At 42.2% G+C, this 24,113-nt stretch overlaps 1 protein-coding gene across 2 annotated transcripts; it reads right to left on the minus strand.

Moving 5' to 3' along the window:
• Positions 1 to 114: 114 nt before the first annotated feature.
• On the minus strand, positions 115 to 22,136 carry TBC1D9B (TBC1 domain family member 9B). Of its 2 annotated transcripts, XM_080626959.1 has the most exons (22): positions 21,960 to 22,136; positions 19,473 to 19,583; positions 16,833 to 16,951; positions 15,527 to 15,755; positions 14,661 to 14,919; positions 13,875 to 14,082; positions 13,530 to 13,742; positions 13,205 to 13,366; positions 12,452 to 12,602; positions 11,831 to 12,045; positions 10,974 to 11,091; positions 9,993 to 10,278; positions 9,204 to 9,333; positions 7,964 to 8,062; positions 7,080 to 7,148; positions 6,056 to 6,296; positions 5,629 to 5,694; positions 5,396 to 5,467; positions 4,941 to 4,991; positions 3,825 to 3,872; positions 3,280 to 3,386; positions 115 to 2,499 (listed from the first exon to the last, which is right to left on the minus strand). In XM_080626959.1, exons 1-22 carry the CDS (start codon positions 22,075 to 22,077, stop codon positions 1,807 to 1,809), a joined length of 3,765 nt encoding a protein of 1,254 aa, XP_080483085.1. In that variant the 5' UTR covers positions 22,078 to 22,136; the 3' UTR covers positions 115 to 1,806. The 2 variants fall into 2 exon arrangements, with proteins under 2 accessions (XP_080483085.1, XP_080483084.1); XM_080626958.1 differs by lacking the exon at positions 4,941 to 4,991 and having other exon boundaries at positions 21,960 to 22,134.
• Positions 22,137 to 24,113: the final 1,977 nt, after the last annotated feature.

Below are 24,113 nucleotides of genomic sequence, written 5' to 3' on the forward strand. Positions count from 1 at the left end.
TAATCACCAAGGACAGGATACAAGCAATACTTCACGAGCTAAGAGAAACAGGAGTCAAAGTAGTGTGTAGGATTCTGGTTCCTTTATTGAGTACATGACATAAGACAGACAGTGTAAAATCACATGTATTATTTGTACTTTAAAAAATGACAATAAATTACTGAATAATTAGTAAAAGCAGTTTGACTAATGGCTGCTCTCCAGTGATGCAGGACACAGGAGGCAGAGAAATAAGGAGTATGTACCAGCTGTGAATACATACAGAGACTGTCACAAGGAGGAATTAACACCGAGTAGCATGCCAAGTAGTGTTAAATGGGAACATCCAACCGTCCGTGTCCTTCCCATCCTTCACATTCTGAATCCCAGCCAACAGCCATAGCAAACATTGCCTTCAGTGAGGGCTTAGCTCCCGCTCCTGCCCTGCAAGGCATATGTGTACTGGGATGAATTTATCTGTAGGAACAACATTAATTCTCCGTCCTTGGAGCGCATGCCCTACTACCAGAAAGCTAACTCTTAGTTTCTTCTGGTCTTAACTGATCTAAAAGAGCAGTCACTCAGTCTCCCAGTTATTTTGTCTCTAACTGGAAAAGAGATCTAGTCTATTATTGAGATTTCCCATAAAGGGCTGATGGCAGAGGGCCACACTGCTTAGAATTCTTCCTCTCTAAGTATAATTGCCCTTCGATAAGTAGGGATTTCTAAGAGCATGTCCACTGCTGGACTCTTTGTACAGGAGATGCTCAGGAAGGACACACTGAGCAGCTGCAGGTGATATAATGCTCCTGCACGTCTTCCTGCCCCAGGAATTTGCAGGGTTGACTGATCAGACTGTTCTTAGGGGTCCTCCTAAAAACTGGACCCATCATTATCTATTAAAAATAGAGAACAGACAAGAAACAAGGGATGTTTCTTGTACTGACAGGAAAAGTCCAGCAGACCAGTATGTCACTGCCCTGTAACACTGAGGCTGATTCATCGCCTTCTAATTTAGGAACTTAGTCCCTCACTATAACCATCATAAGACCACTGATTGACTTAATATTACTTCTGCACTGAGGTCAAGGAGCTTGTGGCTTCCCAGACAAACTAAAACCAATGGATGTCAAAGGATTAGAACAGCAAATGCTAGAAAACCAGGTTTGTCTGAAAACTCCTGAATGCTGAAGGAGAACGTGATCGTACACTATGAAAATGCCAAATCCCATCTGAAAGAAACCTGCAGACCTGAGAAATGTCCGTGTTTAGATCTGAGGGTGCTGGGAGCAGTGGGGCAGATTTGCACTAGAGCTGCTGAGTCACAGAACAACACTGAAGAACTTACAAGACTATTTCTGGGTCAGGGCCCTACAGCACTTGACTACACTGCGTTAGCTCTCAGGATGGCAGCCAGCAGTGAACATGGTTTCAAGCCAGGCTGCATCTGCTGTGCAAGTTACCCAGGAACCTACAGCAAACAAGGGCAGGCAAGGAGAAGTTACTGTCAGAAATAAAACTTCTTTAAAATAAAGGACAGCAAAAGGCAGACATGCATAATTTATGGTGGTAATTCTGTATGTCAGGGGCTATTAGGTTCTAATGGCTCTCGAGAATATAAACCTAACCAGCGAGAGTAGCCAAAGAAGCATCTACAAAAAAGTCACTGTCAGAAGCCCCTTATCAATTGGAATCTATTGTAATTGTGTAGTCACTGGTCTCTGATTAAACAAAAAAGTCCCCAAACACAAAATATCAAACCATTCTGCCATCTGTCACATTATCTCCCTGTTGCATCTCCCAAAGACAATTCCTGCTTTCTCCAGTTCACCCTGACACGGAGGAAAGTTCATAATCACTGGATGAACTGAACTGCCTCTCTACCTTCTTCTGATCTTTGATCTTTTGGAGAATGTTGACTTTTTTCTCAAAGTAGTTTACAAGGGCTGCTTCAGTCAGCATGGAAGCTAAGATCTGCTCAAAGGAGATAGACCAGTCAGTGTCAATGGTGCTACCATACCTGGCAGCTGAACTGCTGCCTTCACAACCAACTAGGACCGTGTCGTCTGCAATGTCTTCACACTGCAGGGAGCCTGTGCTGACCATGGAGTACGAAGACATGGACATATCATCTTTGGTTTCATCATCTGATAGCAGCTGTAAAGGAGAGTTTTGTCCTTCCCCTGATGCATCTCCTAGAGTTTGGTTCTCCTGCTGTGGTTTTTCAGGCTGAGCATCTCTGCAGGTTTTGTCCTCATGGTCAGCTTGGGGTTGCTGCTCAACTGCTGAATTCTGACTCTGTTCAGATGTTGGTGACTCCTCTTCACTCACAGGATCTTGGGTATTGTTTGCTTTGCAGTCCTCAGACTTCCTCATGGGCCTGTTGGAGAACTTTTTCCCAACCTCTCCAATTCGCAGGAGGAGACTGGCTACAGTGGCAATGGCATGATACAGCTCTTGCTCCACTGGGTCCTCACTGAACATGTTGTAAAGGGTCTTGCATAACTCTATGAATTGTTCCTTTAACAGACAAAGACCAAAAACGCTGATGTTTTTGTGATGAAGCTGAACAAAGCGACAGATTAAGCAACCATCTTGGCACCATCTTGGTAAACTCCTTGTTTATCTGACTCCCTACTAAGTAAATGGCAATTTGCTGTACTGATTCAGAACAGCCCAATGCAGGCAAACTCCTCTCTCTGCTATAGTGGCTAAATGGAGACACAGCTAGCAATTTAATAGTGGTGGAGTTTTAATCCTGACAAATGAACATCTGAGAAAACCTAACATTTTACTTCTGTCCTGCTACTCTTTTGTGGTCAGCTTCCAAGCATTTCCAAAACGGTTTAAGTAGCACACATCAAGGAAATCAGAGACAGAAAAGCTCACACCAGTCATCAGGCTCTCTTTCCTGTAACCACATTCTTTGCTCTTCACCAAGCAGCTGTAACTTAAGGCAATGCAAAACCAAAAAAGCCAAACAAGTTTATACAACTGAAGGCATATTTGAAACTGCTCTGGAGGGAAAACAGAGACTGCAGTTCTTATAGGAAAAATTGTTCTGGGAGGGAGAGAGGATCAAATACATTTGATTGGTGGAAACAAAGCAGTTTGCCCATGTCCACTGGGAAATTCAACAGAAACGTGTGGAATTAGAGGCTTCTAAAGCTCACCAGACCAGAACAGCAGGGTAAACAGCAGGCAAAGACTGAGCATGCTGGCAAAACGGCTGCACATTCTGCTGAATTCCCCACTAAGCTGTCAGTCACCTAATTGGAAACCTTTACATTCACTTCTTACCTGGCTCATTTTGGGAAGATCTTTAATGGTTTCTTTCCTGGACTCTTTTTCCTTGGCCCACATTCTTAGGTAGTATCTGTAGTCCTGTGGACTGGTACCTTTCTCCTCTGTAAGACAAGAATAAGCCACTATAGTCAGGTGGTTAATGGTTTCAGGCTTCAAAAGTGAACGCTGTGCAAGCAAAAATCATGCTGGAAGCAGGTTTTATTGACAGGAAAGCGTCTACCAGCATTGTTTTCTGCTGGTTTATCTGATCCAGCTCAGTAGAGCAAAATGCTAATACTGCTGCACCAGCCTGACTTCTCCTAAATGAACTCTATGAGCTGACAACTTGCCAGACATGAATTACAAATGTTATGCTCTTGGTATGTAAAAGTCAGAGCAATAAGGCGTGAGAGAGCTTTATTTCCCAGCTCACATCCCACTCTACCTCTGTCCACAAGGGACACTTTGAAAGGTTTCCTCAATACTGCAAAGGACAATGAACAGTTCATAATAGGAGAGTGACAAGACAAGAATGTGGTCTCTATTGATGATGGAATTACCTTTTTCTGGACCATTCTCATTTGTCCTTCCTTTATCTTCTTGGGTTTCTAAAAAAATATGGAATTAGAAAATCATGGTTAATAACTGATTTTCAGCAATACAGCACATGAAGAACATAAGACAACTCAGTATACAAATTCAAATAATACATGAATATGTTTAATATTAGGATAGATCTCACAGTCCCACAAGGTGCTTAGATGAGTGAATAGAACAGGATGGAAGCAAGAGGATGATGGGATGAACTGGATAAAAAGCCACGTTGAAAAAGTGGATTTAAGAGCTGAGGTAGAGGGCAGAACTCTTAAAAGAAAGGGTGAAACACAGATATGAAAGACAGCTGAGCAATGTGATGGCTTAAAGAAGTTCAGTTATCCAAAGCAAGATAATGAATGGAAAAAACCCAGACCACTACTGAGCACATATGTGACTAACACCTACACTCACCATTATTCACTGACTTAACTGACACTTTGGGAGCAATCAGCAGAGTCTAACTTCACAAACTTTGCCTCTGCTTCTCTATACTGTCACCAGACTATACAGAAGTCTTGGCTCAAGTCAGACTGTTCAATTAGCTACTCCGCACCAAACAGTACAATTACCCCTTACTCAGATTTTTATTTTTGGAGCACTATTACATTTTGGTAAACATTTAGCACAATTGACGTATTTCGACCTCCTATTTGACAATCCCCAAAATCATGTTTTAAGAAATACAGTAAATTAGTCTCCTAACACTTTTACAATACAATGGCATGAATCATTATTCCTTTAAATTAGAAGATCATGGAGTAGACACAGGTGCCATCTGCCCAGGTCAGCAGCCCCCATGCTCTGCTCTGAGCTTATTTTCCACCTGCCAATTTCTAGGGTGAGACAAATTCTATTGGAAAAAAGATGGACAAACCCTATTTTGATCCAGGTTGAAACTCAATAGTTAGAATCTACTGAAATGTATCTAACTACTCATAGCATTTTATTCATAGTGGGAGTGTCATGAAAAGAGGAGCAGCAGCTACAACTTCAGAGTATTTAAAATAGCACACTGGTGTGAGCAGATGATATCAGCATGATAGCCACGCTCAATGCATGCACATAATACACGGACTGACCTTGAGACTCACAGTGCAGGCAGAAATCCAGTTCTGAGACAAAAGGAGATACTTGAGCAGCAGAAAAAGGGGTTGAGGGGACAATATCCCAGATAAAAGAGAAGTAAAGGCCAGACACAGACAGACACAGAGAAGGAAACAAAAACAAGAAGAGAGAGACAATGAGACTTGCATGAAAAACCTAAATCATGGTGGGAGACAGGGGCTGGTAAAAGCACACTGCTCTTTCTCAGCAGTCTGTGACTGATTCAGAGCATGCTGTGTCGTGCAGGAAATAGGCACTCAGGAGTTTAAGCTCCAAACTTCTTTCCCATTATGCAACAAAGACAGCAAGTTCACGTACTCTTATTGCCACCACGAGACCATGCTTTGCACAAAATCACTATTCATAGCACATGGATTTATGCTGCAACTCCTGCCTACTCTGAGAGGTAAAGACAGCAGTGTTGTATTACCTTCTGCTGTAACATCCTCTGTGAAATAACTTGTGGCCTCCAAAGCAGACTCTGTCTCCTCTGGGTTCAGAGCTGTATTTACAGAGAAGGAAATGTTAAGATCTCTAAGCTAACTGAACAGCAGTTATCACCCACTTCATTAGCAAAATTCATGAGGCATCCCTTTACAACTGCATGTCAGCACACACCACGCTCAACAGTAACAGTATAGAGAAGCAATAGCAATCACTCACCAGGAGGCAGATGCAGTTTGTAGAGTACTTTCAGTTTTTCAGTGAGGTCACCATGGTACATCCCACCTGCAAAGAAAAAAAGCAAGGTTAAGAAAAACAGCCCTTAGGACAAAGAATCACCCTGTGCTCTCAAGCTCAAACCAGAACGAGTTCACATGCAATGAGGAAATGATACCTGCACAAAGCCCTGTGCAGAAGCAGTAAAGAAATCCACAGCAAAGCTGCATTTTGTTTTGCCAACTGTTTCCTAAAACAGGAGACAGTGCAGCAGCAAAAAGGCATCTTTCGTTCTCGTGAAGCTTCCTGTAAGGCAGCCACCCTCCCCTTGTGACAGTGCAAACACCACTATCTCCTTTTAGTTCTCTGCTTGGAAAAGGACAGAAACCTGTTTTGCAATATTATATCATCTCCAAACCCCACCACTTACTCATCCCTGTGACAAACTCCTTGAAGTTAATGAGAGAATCCCTGTTCTCATCCAGAAGCCGGAACAAACGCCCCGCTAGCACCGGTGTATGTGCGCCGCAGGACCAGGGGGTCAAAGCGATGAACAGCTCTTTGAACTGCTCCATGTCGATGCGATACTGCTCCAGGTAGGGTAAACTCTGATCCCGGCGGGCAGCTGCAGCACGGTTATTTCCCCAGTAACAGCTCATCAGATACTTTGCCTTCGGAGGGGAAGGATTAAAAGGTCAGATTATACTACACTACAACAGTCCAAAGGAGTGGAGACTTTGCTGTAGCTCAAGAATAGCATCAGGAAGCAAAGGAGAGACATTCTAGGACACACAGTTTATCTCCTCCGTTATTACTAGTGTTACTTCACTGCAAAATAATACAAAATGAAGGAAGAGACAGGGATTTTGTGAAAAGCACAACAAACAATTTTAAGTGAAAATACAAAACCCATTATTTCAGGTTTGAACAAAATGTCACTCAGCCTTTACTGTAACAGGTTTAAGAATTAAGCCTCTCTTTCTCAGTCTACAGCACAATGCAACTGAGTTTGCAGTGACTTGGTAAATGGAGTTGGGTAATACCACTCCTTTAAAAAAAACCACTGACAAACAGAGGCAAAGCACTTAAGTAATTTTGTCACAATTACAGATCAAGTTAATGGCAAACTTGAAAACAAAAACTGAGGTACAGTCAATCCTAGCTCCCCATTCTAAGTACTGTGTGACATTTCTTCCATTGACTCCACAATCTCTTTCTGAATAAGTATGATTCAAATACTGTGAATGTGTTTTGGCTATCTTTGGGGGGAAAATAACAATCAACCAGAACATAACAGGGCCAGTCTTACTGGCACCATGTATAACAGAATGCCACATCTGTTTCTCATAGGTTGGATTAAAAAATCAAAGCAAAGTCATTGCTTTCCTTTCAATTTATTTTGATATTTGTTCTCCCTGTGTCAGAACACATTCTTCTTCACTCCAGCTTCTTACCTTGAATACTACATACAGCTCTTCTAATTCCTCAATAGAGAAACCAATGTCACCTGACACAGCTCGAACCTATAGTTAGGGAGAAAATAGAGTGAAAATTTTATTTCAAAGCTAGAAAAATGAAATATGACTCATGGAAAAACCTGTATAATAGAGAAGAGAAACAAACAAGTGCAAGGTGATACGACACAGGATGGGAGGGAAAACAACCATTCTAATACTTCCCGCTGCTACGAATTATATGTCAGAAAGACAGTTTCTGGTCATGCAGAAACTGCTGATATTTGGAATGCCTAGAAAAAATTGCTGCGCTTATTCCCTGTTTGTGCAGGGACCTGACTGTGCAGACTGTGTTGCCGCTGCCTCTTGCTTTTATCTTCAGATGTTTGACTCACATGTATTGAAAAACAACAGTGAAAGAAAGTTATGGATGAGATTCTCCACCTAGGACATGGCAGATAATTGCAATAGATATGGATACTCCCCTTTGGCCATGCGCTAGCATACTCTTTAAGTGGCAGGTAAGTAATTACCTGCTAGCTAGCTTTTCTCAAAGGTTCCAGGCAAGTAATGAAACAGACAGTACTAGGCAGTGGAGACTATTACAAGGCTTACAAGTGGCATTTATCTCCCTCCATGCCAAATACCTCATTCAATCATGCCCTAGCACTTCAATCCATTTTACTAGATTAAAGAGAACCATGTGAAGTAAGAAAACTGAAAATATATTATTACAGCCAGTAAACCCATTTTTCACATGAACTGCTATTCTTTAAATCACTCAAAACTAGGTTTGCTACAGTGCAAACTTTCTAGATGCTTACAGCAAAACACACTGCATTAATATGCCATCTGGTAGCTCATTCAATCTGGGAGTCACATACCACACTCTTCTTGGCTGTATCCTCCAGAGACTGGATCACTTTCAGCCTTTGTTTAAAACGCATTTGTTCAATGTCATCTGCCTTCAGATTGCTAAATTTCTACAAGAAAGGAAGAAGACCAGGTCAGCATCATCTCCTAAAGAAAGAACAACCCCTGTTCAATTACATGGTCTTTAACAAGCGCACTATCCCCTCAGAGATGATTTAACGCTCCTAGAAGCCTTTTACCAACAGCAAGAAGATGAGACAAAGCTTGAGCTCTACTCCCTATTCACATCTGTCCTGTAAGAGAACTCATATAGAATTCATGAGAAATCCAGCATGAGAGGTTTAAAAAGAACAGCTGAAAAAGCATCTGTCAGGACTGACAGAAATACAGATCCTGTGCCGTGGTGGAGATACAGACAGGTTGGCATTCCTTCCAGACATGTTCTTTTCTAGGACCCATATGAGATTCAGCTAGAAACACCAAAATTAAGAGGCTTTTCTACTGACGAGGTCGGACAACTAAGATGAATTTGGTGACTTTTTTTTAAAAGAAATCAAGAAGAGGGATGGCAGATTTGAAGAAACAAACAAAATACCCAGCAAAATGATGGCAGCCTGACTGTAAGCAGCTGGAAAGGGACAGGATGAAAAACAGGAGATAAAAAGCAAAATGAACCCACGTTTAGCACAGCATAGCAGAGAACTGTCAAACACCAGTTCTTTTAACTGTGTTCTTTCCATCACTCATTTACAAATTTCTTCTGAGTTTGTTCTCAGTATGAATAATGAATACCTCCACCAGTGCAGAGGTATTTCAACAGGCCAGCTTCCTATTATTGTAACTTGGATCCCAGAACAGGATTCCTCTGCATGTGAACAGGGATGCTTCCATGTTTCTGCAGTATACCTAACCATTTTTGTCCTTAATTTCTTTCCCCAACTCCATAGCACTGACAATCCCCAAATATGAGTAAGAATGGATGATTTTTTAGCAAAGCAGGAAGAAATCTCTGGTATGCAAATTTTACTTATTCACAGTCTTCGTTTTAATCTCCACTGGTGCTGGGGAGACTGTAATCTGCAGTAGCCAACAGTGTTAAGTCTTTACTCATACCAAACATTGATTAATGGCTTAAGCCTGCGCTTAAACACCTCAAGCTATGAACATTGCTCAGATTCAGGCTGCACAAAGTATAAAACTGGATGTTACTAGAGAAAAATTTCTTGGGCAAAAACTAAGCCAGAACCTTACTTCATAGGATGTTTTGATGAGCTCAAAGATGTCGATTTCCAGTGGTGGGTCATCTCCACTTGTCAGTAAGGCATGCAAGTGGGGAATAGGGGGAGAGACACTCTGTCTGTTAACTACATTGTCCAAATATCTGTGGGGAAATAAACAGAACAGATGCAAAGCTCCAGGATTAGTGTCCAGGAAAGAAGTCATATCCTAAACACGTAATTCCCAACTTCTTTGTATCATTAATCTAAACACGTAAGGCAATTTAATTTTTCCCAGCTAACCTGCAATGCTACCTTCAATGAATCTGAAGTTGATTTTCATCCTATTGTGGGGCCTACCTACTCTTTTTAAAGTGAGCTTTTAGTTGTAAGCTGAAGATCTTGCTGCACATAGAAGAGATTCACATTTCAAACAAGAAAAATACTGCATTTACTAGATTTGAGAGATATCTGCTTGATAAAGTTTTTTTATCCAGGCAATTCCTGCCAGGATATGTTCTTAATATAGATTAGAATTTGTCAGTGAATTTCAGATAAACAACCCTTCGGAGTTCAAATTTAAACTGAGATGCAGGAATGCATTATGCTGCAAAGCAAACAATTTCAGAAATATGGGATTCCTCCACACTTGAGCTAAAATTCAATTTCAGCTCTTGTAGAAAGCCATAGCAAACCTCTCTGGAGCTCAAGTTGCAATCTAAATGTTATCTGTGACCTGTTATGTAAGGGAATTAAGTAGGAAGAGATGATAACTAAAACGGTACCATTACTATTCTATTATAAATAAGAACAATGAAGGTACCTGCCCAGAATAGTCATGGCTTCACCTTCATCACAGCACTGTAACAACTTTTCCATGTTGGCATCAAGTATGGCCAACGACACTTGTAAGATGAATTTGATTCCCTCATAGAAAAAACAGTCGACAATGACCACAGCACTCTCAAAGGGCATGACACTGAGAAAGAGAGTGAGAAACCACGAAAGGGATATGGTGGAGATCACTCCTAGGTCCTGCATCTTTTCTGACAGCTGTGGCAGATACTCTCGTGTAAGTTCTTCAAAGATGCCTTGGTCGACCAATGCACCTGGAAAACAAACAAAAACAATGGTAGAATTCAAATTGGTGGTATCATGGTACTATACACTAGCTAATCAATTCTTAAAATATCATGAGTTCACTTCAATTTTGTATAAGCCTCTTAATATCAGAACTAAAACTTACACATTTATCTAGATTTGTCTCCTCAATAAAGCAAACATTTAGATAGATACTACTCCTACACTGCAGAGCATGTAGAAACAGAACCTCTCACTGATCTATGCATTTACCCTGAAAGGAGGGGTGGAGAACTACTGATATTATGCTATTTACATCACACTGTACTCTTTTATACAGACCAACTTTAAAAGCCCATGAAACGGAGCTTTCACTAACCTTTCCTGGGAGCCTATTCCAAAGACTTAATAAACAATTCAGATGGGTAAGAAATAACCCAATAATTTTCTCCTGGATATGCCTCTTTACTGCTAATAGTCCCTCCTGCTACCAATTTTTAGTGACGTCATCTTCCTTGTTACTACAAGGTAGTACTACTACCTTGGTAGCCTGTAGTGTCTCTTCTTACATCTCCATCAAACACCTGCAACTTTAAGGTTGTGCTTCATCATCTTAAAAATGCGCCACATTTAATTCATTCTGAACAACAAAATGCTCCTGAGAGATGCTGGTGCAGCTGAAGCTGAAAATCCAGGCTCCAGCATGAATTTGAGAAAGACTCACCCACTACTCTTGTGTTGTAGTAATCTGGCAACATCCTCTCACATAAAGCCACTAGGAGCCAGAAAGCCTCTTCCTCATTGCAGTACAGCAGCAGTACTGATGTAACAATGTTCATGGCCTATGAGCCAGCACAGTAAAATACACAGAGGAGAAAAACATGAGGATGTTCATGAAAGCTCTCTCATGACAGACCAGCTAAACTTAAAAAGCATGAATACAGCAAAACTGTCACTAAGAGTCACATCTATTTCCAGCTTTTACTGGTATGAGTCAACAGATGACCTTGAGCCAATTTACCTTCCTGTTTCAGTTCCTCTGTTTGTGAGGCAGCAAATAATACAATTACTTTTTGTCAAGCATTTAGATCAATCAGTGTGACTAACTACAATTTTCACAGTTTTCATAAATTTAACAATTTGATTGTAACAGAACAACATAACAGAATGTCTAGTACCAGAGCAATACACAAAATGAATCTGAATTTCAACTGAGTTGTTTCACAAATGAGCAACTGGCTTGGTTGTCAATATACTGCCCATGTTTGTCATCACTTATTTGATTCAATTGCTCTTTTTAATGAAGCCATTTGATGTTTTTCCTGAGCTAGGGAAAGCTCTCACAGGAAAACTCATAAAAGACTCTCATTACACCTAACAGAAATCTGCAAAGTCTATTTCAATGCTATATCCAAGGGATAGTTAAGAAAACTTGCAACATCACCACTTTTCCTGCTCTCACACCACCACATGGAGAGCATGAAGGAAAAGCCTGAAACTTTGAAATAAAAACCTGCAGAAAAAGACCAAGTCAATCACGGTCACCATGTAGACCTAATAAATCTAAGGCTTCTTTCTTACCTGACAGTACCCAATTGTTGGATTTCTGAATGCATAAGCTGTTAACACTCTGCGGAGGGCAGCAATTCCCAGCTCATTCTGGAAGGCAGGATGTTCTGGCATAGAACGGTGCAGATCTCTCTCTATTTCTTCTGTAGCAAGATTGTACTTTCCCATTGACTTTTCCACAAGATCTGCATAGTAACCAGGATGAGTCACCATCTCATTCCAAGCCCCTGTAATGACAAATAAATATTGCTTCACCTTTTGAGCTCTAGAATACAGATTTTATGCCCACAGTTTCAGAGATGAGGCAGCCAGGAAGAACTGCATGAATTCATTAACTATGAATAGATATGATAGTAATAAACTCATTGTGAAATCATCATGTTAAGAGTCTAGGTCCCAACACAAACGCAGACAAAAGAAGCCAAAGAGCTACTATACTCATTAAACCCCATAATCTCAGAAATGTGATCACTGCATTTTTGGCACTACCACCATGAAATGTATCATTCAGATAGGAGTTATTAACTTGTGATTAATTTCTTCTGAAATGAGCTAAGAATTATCCTTTTTCCTTTGAGATGTGCAGAAAGCTTATTCTTAATAGCTGTCAAAGTATCCAGCACAACATCCTACCTGAGAAAAGGAGCCACAACTCTCCACGAAGGTTCTCTGGGATTCCTTTTTGCACCAGCTCCCTTGTCTTGGCAGTGCGATACATACACATCCCTCGCCCATATTCAAAGAAATGGATGTTCCAAGACTCTTCTTTCATCTTCTCCTTTGCCTTCACAGAAACAAATATGTCCATTTTAGGAGGTTAATGCATTTTATGTTTGTAGGACAGGTAATTTCTGGGTACACTCAGGCCTACACTTCACAAGAGAAATGCATTGCATTGTGATATTTGAAGCCTTTATTCTTCTGCCTGAATGAACAGGTGCATCCTAACCTACACTGTTATGAATCAATTCTGACCTCGCTTGAAGTCAAGTCTTTAAAACACTAACATGGGCTGTCCAATGGCATCATACCTTGCAAACCTGCACATAAATGCAACCAGAACCATGGCCTAAGATGATTACTTAGCAAGCAGAGATCTGCTTTCTTGATCTGAAGAAACATAGTTCTTCACAGACATGAATTTACATCTCAGAAGCACAGTAACACTCATTTCTCACCCTCTAGTGAAGTATCTCAGGTATCTCAGTACTGATAAAGCAAGCTGATGGTCAGGTTACATCTATGCAGCACTGTTACTGTGACAGACAAAGCAGTGATACTGCAGGACTGACTAGGGATAAAAAGAACTGTAAGTCAGACCAGGAGAGGAAATCTGCAAGCTACTGCAAACTAGAGTTAATTCTTTTAAGTTAAAATACTATTTACCCCTTTGGGTCCTGAAAGCTCCTCGGAATTTCTTCTGAAGAGTTTGAGTAGTCCCTGTGAGGCTGTTGGCACTTCCCCAGCACAGAAGTTGATAGGTCGACTGCTGAGAGCAGACGTGGGGCTAACAGCAAGTGGGCTGCTGCAAGGCAACTCTGGAATCTCCTGAACAACAGAACATAAAGCAGCTGAGCTCAGGCAGCCTCCCTCCTCTGCTAATTGTCTAACAAAGAGACAGCATTTGCTGGTAAGGAGCATTGTTAAAACACTGCAAGGAGCATTATTTTGAAAAGCAGACAAATGCTCCTCCCTGCTATTTCCTTAGTACCTCGCAACCAGGATCAGCCAAATTCCACTTCCATTCCCTGTCGCTGCCACATGGTTTCTTGGATGGTGTTCTCTGCAAGAAGTCAGAGATTCTCTGTACCAAGAAATCTCGGTCTTTCAGATTGGCAAAGAAGAAGGTCATTTTACTTTTAGTGCTGATGGACAGAGGGCTGGGCAAGACACTGGAACTATCTGCTTTCTCAACTATTGTCACCTAGAAGACAAAGACAAGGGCCATTTGGATCTAGGAGATTGTCTATGATCTATAAAGCACTGCACAAAAGACAGAAGCACACAAAAGACAAGAAAGGCCTATAGTCTTAATACACAGGTAAGAAATCCCTACCTCCCTGAGAGGAATGATGAGATGACAGGCCTCCTCTGCCTTGCTGGCAAAACAAATGTAATTGTTGGAAACAAACATCTGGCCAGGAATATGCATCTTGTTGAATGGTGTCCACAAGGTACAATCTGTGTGTCCATCCAGGCATTCATCCTTGGGCAATCGGAAAGTGGCACGGTAGCACTCATTTTTGGCTCGAGCATCCAGGTCTCTAAAGGAAAGTAAACAGTTATCCCCAGAGGTTTTTTCTCACTGGAAAAACCCAGTCAAAACCCACAGTCAGACTGTGTTGTGTATTCTTAGTATTCATTTCTCTAACTGAGATGTCACCCCTTATCTGACTCTTCTTTCAGCCTTCAGATATGCTTCACTGACAAGGCATGTCCTGCAATACAAGATAAAATGCAAGTGCAGAGATCAGTCCCCAGCAGTAGGACTTATTACAATACAAATGTGTATTACTTTTTAGAAATCTTCAACTTCAGACAATGGGGCTGGTGTAATTTTCTTCTTTCACATATTTTTTAACAGGATTTTCAACAGTTTGTGGTTGAAAATTCCTCTTGACCATGCCTACTCATGCATGAGTAAGACATGAGGGTGTGTGTGAACTCAGTATCAATTTGGGATGGGAAGAAAAAAAGATCAGGCAGAAGTCTCATGATAGGAATAAGTGATACAGCCAGAGTGAGAAAAACCCAGAGGCAATCGGGAGCTACACAGCAATGCAGATTTATTGTAACAATACCCTGTTATTTGTCTTGTTTCCTCACTGCTGGAAACACATACCTTTTTAATGCAGAGATGTTCTTAAGAGGCTTCCTGGGCTTTGGGAGGGACTTGTCCTGTAGGAAGCTCTCATTATCCAGCAGCTGCCGCATAGCAATATTAGCCAACTGCTCCATCAGCTTGAATGTCTCGTTGATGTTGAGAAACATGGAAAAATAAAGTTCACTGTCCCTTGTGCTTACTTTAATGCACTCAGGGAACAGCAGCGTGGCATTTTTTTCTAGCTGGGTTACATCCACCCACTGGATCACCAGTGTAACTGGGAAAAAGAGATTAAAACCCCTATATTACCATTTGAGGAAAAACAACAATCAGAAATGAGGCTCAAGGGGCCATTAAGCTCTCAGTGTAGCAGCACTTTTTCCCCCGCTTACACATGGACAATTCTTTTACTAGGTTCTCCAAAAATACTTGGAAGTAATCCTTGTGATTAACTAGACTAGAAATAATGCAGTTACAAAAGGACTATCTCCTATCCAGTAAATGCCTTCAAGTACAATTACTCAAGTTTTCACTCTTTCTTTCCAGCAAATTAGCTTTTAACTCAGGAGTTCAGGCTCTGTAAATATTGGATCCTGGTGGTGGTTCCAAATAAAACTCACCAAGGTAAAAATACTGCTTGGTTCTCCAATCCAGTTTATGTAAAACTTTGGTTGTATTTGTACAACAACTGACTTAGGTATTCAGTCTAAACATCCCTGAAGTGCCTATGAGTGCAAGGACTGATCTATGCATTGAGCTAGAGCCCAAAGGATTCCTAAAAGGGAAAAAAGCCTGTCATCTTAGAAAAGGTCACACACAAGATCAACTGCATCAAAAAGTTCATGGTAAATGGCAGAAAAACAACTATCGGGCTTGCAACTCACCCTCTTTGCCCAGCAAGAAGGAGTAGAAACAGAGGTGATTGACAGTGAGGTACAGCCATCCCTGCCTGGGTACACGGCCTTTCCAATAGCTGCAGGAATAGTAATTGACCAACTTCTCCACCTCGGGCATCCCAAACTGCTTCCGCATTTTCAGTTCAGCCTCTTTGAATTTACCTGGATCCTCTTCACTCTGGGGCTGCTCATTCTTGTTCTCTTCAGCAATAATTCCCTGAAAGGACATGGGAGGAGAGAGGGAAGAAATGAGAGAAGGAACAGAAGGGAACATGCCTGCTGACAGACATAATGGACAGCAAAAGGTCACTGCAGCAATCCAGAAGACAGAAAGAAGAAACACAACACAACAGTTATCATTTCTCCTGTCATGTTAGAGAAATGGTAAAGACATGTAGAAAGAGCAGCCAGATAGCCTGGGAGTCTATGATCTGGGATCCATTCCTGAACACATGCAGCAAGCATTCACTTTAACATTTGACTGAGTTTCTCCTGGCTGGCCTGGTAACACTTTGAACACCCTGCAGGAGAACTGAAGTCTGTTTTTACTTGCATACATGCTTCTTCAACAGGAAGAAGATCATCTGCCAGGAAGAGCAGAACTCCACAGTCTGTCAGATCTTGATGGCCAGAAGGAAAAAACAAATGACCACAATCTCTCTCGCACACAGAAAATACAAACAGTCTGACAAGAGTACTGAAAAAGACTCAAATTGCTGCTGTTCAATAGCAAACTATATTTACAGGTTTCTACTCTGGAGAATTTGTGGGCTGGGAATCTGAAGTGTGTCCACTGCACAACAAGCAGACACCTGTCTGACTCAGAAGTCAGTGGAAATTGGGGTGCAGTTCCTTTACAACCTAGATGCCTTTTAGAGCACTGCAGCAGGACAAGTGTATTACTTGCAAACTAGAATTCTCCCTGCTGTATTTGTTGCTAGATGAATCCTTGTTAAACATTCTCTCTGCATCAAAGGTATAATCAGCAAGGATTTTAAAGAGGTATATTTTAATTAGTAAGAGCATCCTGAGCAGGCTGTTCCCTGAGGTCTACTGCTTGTCACTTTTTCCGTCACACAAATACCTTTGGCCAGTGTTATGACTGCAACATGATGCTGATAATACCATATATATTCCATGACAATTTCAAATGTATGTGTGTCTGAAAAGGGAGTAGGGAGAAGTTTTGCAATGGAGCTCTTGCTCCCTCCCTCCCTCCGGTAAAAAATTCTTAAAGCCACCTCCTCATTCTTTCGCAGGATCTGGAAGTCCTTCAGGGAAATGTGTCACTTACATGTATCTTGCCCTTCACAAAGGTGGTGATATCTTCTTCATTATCAAAGATGGAGAGAGTCTGCAGTAAGTTGTTCTCCAGCCATTCCCAATGCTTTGTGATCTCTTTACGAGATGACCCTAATTGAAGGGGTGAAAGATGATGGGAAGAGCAAAGAAAAAAGAAATTAGAACATGGTCTTTTCTTTCCCTCTAAGTTCCCAGCAGGAAACTAATAATTACCAAACAGTGATGAGGAGAAATCAAACACAGTAACTGCATACATGTCAAGGATATTTTATGTACACCAACATTATGTTTCTAATGAAATGTCTCCACTGCCACCAAGGATAATAACACTACCAACAGACCACCCTATCTGCCAGTGCACACCAAACACAGCTTTTTTCCCCAGATAAAACATGTTCTTATGTTCCAGACAAGAAGTACTCTTTTAGTTCCTGGTATTCTGGAGCAAAAATAATTAACTTTCAGCAGAATCCTGAAATTTTTACACCTACAGAAGAACTGAATCTTTTACACCTACAAAGAGGTTCCGTATTCCATGCGCAATAGTCAGCAAAAAGCATAAAATTCCAAACCAAAAAGCAACCAAATATTCATGTCAAAGTTTTTAACTTTCTTAAGTAAAAAGGTCTCACCAAACTTCCTACTAGTTTGCTGTCTTTAACCATCTACAACAGCTCACAAAGGACAAGCTGCACTCTGTAACCAATTTGAAGAGCTTTTCTATAGAAAGTTACCTTAGTTGACATTATTTCAAAGATTTGTGTTTACTAAAAAGATTTCCTCCTCTCTATTGACAGCTATCACTGCGTTCTCTTGCAGACAGAAAAAATGCAGAAGAATTAAAAAGCAATTTATACTCCTAACAAGAAACCTGTTTAACTGCAAGTCAAAGACATTTTCAAGTTTCTGTTTGCCAAATTGCAGTAAATTCATCTTCTGAAGTTTTGTGCAAGAGCAGTGGGATACCTAAAAAAGTTAACAGCATGCCTCCCTCTACTTGGTTTCGTTGTGAGTACATTACACCCCTCCCTGTGGTTAATGATAGAAAAGAAGAAAGCAGCAGACACCCAAGCTGTTCCCTAAAGCTACTGCTCTACCTGACTTTTAAGAGACGGTTTCAGCAATGAAACAGTCTTCATGTATTTGCAGCCAGACACCTAACCACAAAGCCCAACACCACCTAATCCGTGCTTTCGTAAGTAGAAATAACTCCAAGATCTGAAACTAAAAACTAGAAGCAAGTAAGCTGTCTTGTTTCAAAGCACTGCAGGGCTTTGAATTTGAGTCTGTGTACAGTCTAATGGATCAGACAACAGTAAGTTTACTTGACATCTGTGCTAGCCATCTGACAGTGTTTTTAAATCACTAATGATTTTGAGTAATACAAAATGGCTTATTTTAAGGTCACAGAATTATCAACTATAGGATACTTTGGTTGTCAAAAAACCTCCACAGGTCCAGCAACAATGGTAGGGGAATAAAGTCTGAGTTTCATTTTGTTTCAGGAGCTGCATCTCTCACCAAGTCGCAGCAGACAAATTGCTAAAATGAGCCAGGCCGCAGTAACTGACATCTAAGAACAACATTAAAATTACATACAAGGAGTAAACCAATTCCTACAGAGAGAGTTGTAAGAACGAAGGCCGGAACCTTTGGCTGGAAGGCCAAAGCTGTGTGCATGACCAGAATGCTGCCACTAGCATTTACAAATGATGAATTGTACATAAAAAGTACACATTTTTCAACTGGAGAGCCATATACATTTTATAACTTTAAGTACTTTCACTCTGACAGTCAAATGAGAAACAGATATGATTACAAAAATACTTTGGATGAAGACAATGTATTTACTCCAGTATAATTATTTGGTTACACAGCCCAGCTCATTTTACCATGCTGCATTTCTTAAAAGTAACTGAGGTATAAAGGAGATCAATTAAAACACTCCTGATACTGCACAAAAATAACACACTCATTAGTGTCAAGTTACTATAAAATTTCAGATTTGCACCATACGTAGCCACTAAATATTCTGCTTTTTTCTGTGCAGTTTCTGGCTTGCCATTTTGTTTTCTGTCTTTCTTCCTCTCTGCCTCCTCCTTCCTCAAAAGGGAAACTTTCAGTGAAACACAGCAACTTCTAAATCTCATTTCAGCAGAATTTAAGTAGCTCTGCAAGGGAGAATATTATGGTGGTTGCCTGGGGAGAAGACAGAAACAGTGAAAACAAGATACCAAGATGTTTGGGCTTAGCACGTGGTTACTTCATGCTCAAATTTTATGTCTCAGCCACAAAGTGAGAAGTGAAGATTCTTATTATAAACAAAACTGGTCTAACAAATACGTCTGAAGATACTTTTCTCTTTAGCAACCAGTAGGACCTAAAGCCTTAATCAAAGTTTATCAGCAGATATTAGAAGGTTGTACCATGACATTCTAATAGAGCAGTTACACTTCTCAAGTAAAAAACCACAAAGATTCTTGATATTTTAAAAAAATATTATTGTAGTGTTTTATACAGATATAGTGTATCTATAAATTTATTACAGATGTAGGATCACTGATTATCTGAACCAAAAAGACAATAGAATAATAAAAATCCAGCCTCCAACAAGAGTCACATCACTACATACCACATGCCACTGCCCAATACACTTGAGAGTCCTGAGTCTGGTGCAGAATACGGTATGGGGCAACTCTGGCACTGGAATCCAAAACCACGTCTAATGTTCCCACAAGAAGACCTAGAAGGCAAAGAAGGAGAAATTAAAACAATGTATTACCAAAATGAAGAATTGGGTTAAGTAAAAATACGGGATGAAAACTAGGGAAAAATGATGTTCCTATGATGTATGCTGTGACGGAAGAACAACAGCACTTGGTTGAGACAACGAAGACACACATCCAGTCACTGCAAGCAAATTACCTATAAACCAACTACAGCCAATCCCACTGGTAATGGATAAAGTTTAGATAGCAATTAAGTGTCTCCTAAACCTCCTTATATTCCTCTGCCTTCCTAGGAGAGTTTTCTAATACAAGTGAAACGTAATTTCCTCTGTGGGGTTTTTGTTGGCAATAGTGATTTTTAAGCCCGCTAAACTAAAACACCGCGGAGTTTTCAATGCTGTATCTTTCAGCATCACCTATGCAAACAGCAGGTATGATAACTCATCCAAACTGGAATCAAGCAGCTCCAGAAAAACTGGTGCTCACAGGTTTCAGTGTTGTTTCTGGAAGTACTTTGATTAAACAAAGAAAGAAGGTAGGGAATCAGAATTTGGTAACACAGAAGTTCATGTATTTTTTTTACATGATGCTAAATGAAAAAGGAAGCACTTCCAGAATAAATACTGACAGCAACTTCGTTAAGCAAACCCATGTATTTCAATTCAGTCTATTTTCTAGATAAGTCAAATATCTAAGATGATTATTTGCTTTGTTATTCTACAGAATGTACTATAAACATTTTTAAGGCAAATTAGTTTTGCAACTTCCTCATGGCTAGTTTTCTAACACTAGAACTTGGAGAGCATGACTCTTCCTCTGGATCCCTATCTGGGAGGCCCAGGCTCTATCCCCCTGCTCTCCTCTATATGGCTTGCACAAGTCTCACCCATATCTCATTTGTCATCATGAGACATGCTACTTCCTCCCCTTTATCTCCTTTGGCTATCTAAAAGCAAGTAATAGACTAGGAATATACCACTGATCATAGTTCAAGAGAAATGCCATCCATAGCAAGCTCATCTGGTAATCCTTAGACCAAATATGTATCTATCCAGCACAGCAGGATCTCATTTTTGGCTCCAGGTTTCTTGTGTACAGTTTTAGACAGAATAGGTATTAAAAAGTAATTTTGCATACTTCCTATAACAATAACAAACGTATCAAATATTGACATATGGATCAGTGAAGACACATTGACACGTTTAAGAATCTGAGTACAACAGCAACTCAGCAACTTACTTACACACCTTTCCAGCTTTCAGGCTGAATATCTAGATTCTACCTCTAAAATGTCAACAAGAAGTTGTACAGCTCCATAAGGAGGGCACGTGGCTTTTCACACATAAGAGCTCTGAAGAAGACTCTCTTACTGAGCTAAACTAGCTCAAGAAGTAAACTGGCTCCAAGCTTCCAACAACAGATCAGTTCAAACATTTCCAGAACAGCACTAGGTATCATTTCTTCTTGCAAGAACCTGGGGAACTCCAGAATACCTACATGGCTACATGTGAAATTACACAATTAAGCTATGCTGCATAAAACAAGAGCCATTCAAAACAATTTTGAACACTGTGAACAAATGAAACATGCTAAGGGTGTTTATCAGCTTGTGCCATTTCTGCAGTGTGTTTGGTTAACAGGGCTAACACATGAAACTGGTTGTGTAAATACACAAACGTAAAAAGCACAATTGGGTTATCCATGTAACTCTGTCAGTATTTTGCACATAAACGGGGTGTTTTAAAAGTGAGGGGGCAGTTCTGCTGTTATTAACATTGTGCCTTGGTCACTGTGACGTTGTTTTAACAGTTTCTGTTAGCAAACAGGGTATCAGGCACACACAGTGGGGTTGCTCCATCGCTATCGGGCACCCACACAACTTCACCCCTGTCCCAGGCACAGCAGTTTTGATAAAGGTCTTAGTTTAAAACTACATCTCACTTCCATCCTCTAATCTTGGGGTAAATACATAAAGAAAACAACTCAGCAATTCCAGGCAATGCGAGGATGACAGAGGAGCCATTCCTGGCAAGGGAAGAGGGTCACCCCAGCCGCCCCCGTTACGATTATTCGCCCTCCCTTGTGCAACAGCACCCAGGGGAGGCCCGGCCGCAGCGCCAGGCGCTGCACAGACCCCGCCGGACGGAACGGGCTCACCCCAGCCGCCGGGGCCTCCGTCTCCCCTCCGCTCCCGCCGCCGTACCGAGGCGGGCAGCTCCCGCCCGGCCCTCTCGGGGCCCGCGCCGCGGTCAGGGAGCCTCTCAGCACCCCCCGGGCCGGACCGGGCCTTGCGGGGACACAGCAGCGGGGCAGGACATGCCCCGCTGCCCGCGCAGCGCCGACCAGCTGCGGCCGAGCCGGAGCCTCCCCTCAGCCCCGCCGCGCCTCACCCGTGAGGCCGCCCCCTTTGCCGTGTCCCCGCCGGCGCTGAAGCAAGAAGAAGGGGTTGGCCCGCTCCGTGACCCACAGCGCGCCGGCCAGCAGCACCTCCTCGGGCCCCAGCCACATCGCGGCGGGGCCGCTGCGGTGGAGAGGCGCGGAGCGGAGCAGAGCGGGACTGGGCCGAGCCCGGCAGCAGCGGGGAGGCGGTGCCGGCGAAGCGGCCGGGCCGCGGCGCCAGGTCACGGGGCCGCGGCGGCGGCGCCACGGCGCCCTCTGGCGTCGCGGCCCCCTCACTGCAGCGGGCGGTGCCAGGCTGCCGCTGTGGTGCGGGAGCGGGGAGGTGGTGGGTTCGAGCCCCAGTCCCTGGAGGGAGGTTCAGTGGCACCTTCCTGCACTGTCCTCAGTGGGCAGTTGGGGTCCCCTCCGCTGCTTCTCGGTGGCACCCTGCACTGAAAACACCTTTGCTAGGGCAGTTCAAGTTTGACTAGGGTAGTGTGCTTATATAGCAAAACACCAGGTACATGAAGATTCATCTTCCTGTGCATCCCCATGGGACCCACTGAAGCTGCTGTCAACCAAGATTATTGAAGTGCTCCCTTCCATTGTAGTTTATGCAGTAATTTATTGGCTGCAGCTTTATTTAAGTCCTTGTTTTGCGGTTTTGGAGCCCATACAGGGCTTGTGATCAAGTCCAAGGATGATCTTTGCAGCAAACAGGAAAGCAGATGTGGGTCCTTCTCATCTCTTGGCTGCAGATCGGTTTACCACTGAACTGCTATTCTTGTTTTAAGAACCATTAAAGAGTCTCCCTGCAAACTCTAAAACTGTTACCACAGCAGAAAACATTGACATTCACCGTGTCAGAGATTATTACCCAGCTCCCAGGAAGGCGGGAATGCCGCGTCTTCTTTAGCCTATAAATCCTTTAACCCTGGGATGATCTATCTTCTGTGTCAGTGTAATGCCCTAATCCCTGCTGGAGCCTTTGTACACCACTGCAATATAAATATTTATTAGCAGGCTCATCTTTCAGGGCTCTACCTTCGTCTCGATGCCATGGCTGTGTTTGGGAGCCGCACGGTGGTTTCTGAAGGCTGGATGTGCTGCAGGAAGGGTTCAAGCACTGGCAGAAGGTGCTGAAGGAGCCTTCTCTGTGTTACTATCTCTGTTCCTGCTCACTATGTGCCATCTGTCAGGTGGCAAATGCTGTGGGAAGGTGGATTAGTGTCTCCTGTATAGTCATAAACCGCTCTGAACCATGTGGCTTTTAATGGCCTCAGATTTCTAGGTACTGTTATAGGAAAATAAAACAGTATTTATGTCAGAGTAGGAAAAATCCTCTCTGAAAATGGATCTTTTGACAATGCTGTTCTATACTATATATATATAAAAGATATATATAAGAAATACTGGAGGGACTGGAGTCACTGGGTGATGCTTTCATCCCCCTGTATTTTGAGAGACACCAAGCTCACAAACTCTGTGTTTTTAAATTGCTTTTTATTGAAATGTACTACATTAGTAAACCCTAACTAACCGGTATACACTGTTAACATATTGGCATATACCACGTAACTACAATACAGCGTTATACTTACACCAAAACATGTCAAGAAGTTCTGCTGCTGTCAAGCTACAGTTTCACAAGGGCTGTGAGGATCTGACTGTTGGAGGGCACCGCACCACCCACCGTGCCTGTGTCCCTGCAGTGTCCCCATTCCTTGGCCAGACCCCTGGTAGCTGCTGGCATTTCCAGGTTGTGTGGTCACACTGGTGTGGTTCACCTTGCAGCGAGCCGCTCAAAACAGGCTTCATTTTACACGCTTTCTGTTGCTGTTTGCTGCAGTCTCCCACACCCAAAGGCCCAAAGGTTCCAGTGTCCCCTCTCTGCCGGGATGAAATGATGCAGTTTCGGTGTGCTCTATGCATAGCCAGCCGTGGCCTCAAGCAGGCCATGAGAAGCGTTTAGTATGTAACATCTACTTGCAAACTGCAGCAGGGCTGACTGGGTAAGCAGAAGCATGGTGCTGTCAGTCACTTTGCTCGGAATGTTATTCCCCTTTCTAGAAGTAGTGTGACAGAACTTACCACTGCTAGGAGTTAAGTCTAGACACAAGGGGTGGAAAAAGTCTACCTGCTGATGTGGTGGCAACCAAGAAGGC

The sequence above is a fragment of the Psittacula echo genome (assembly GCF_963264785.1).
Source record: "Psittacula echo genome assembly, chromosome: 11".
Taxonomy (NCBI): Eukaryota; Metazoa; Chordata; class Aves; order Psittaciformes; family Psittacidae; genus Psittacula; species Psittacula echo.

Coding starts and splice junctions, on each gene's coding strand:
- TBC1D9B (XM_080626959.1), bottom strand. CDS start 22,077: ATGTGGCTGGGGCCCGAGGAGGTGCTGCTGGCCGGCGCGCTGTGGGTC. Junction 16,952..19,472: donor GTATTGGGCAGTGGCATGTG/GTATGTAGTGAT, acceptor CCCTTCAATTAG/GGTCATCTCGTAAAGAGATC. Junction 14,920..15,526: donor CTTCTTGCTGGGCAAAGAGG/GTGAGTTGCAAG, acceptor TCTTTTTCCCAG/TTACACTGGTGATCCAGTGG.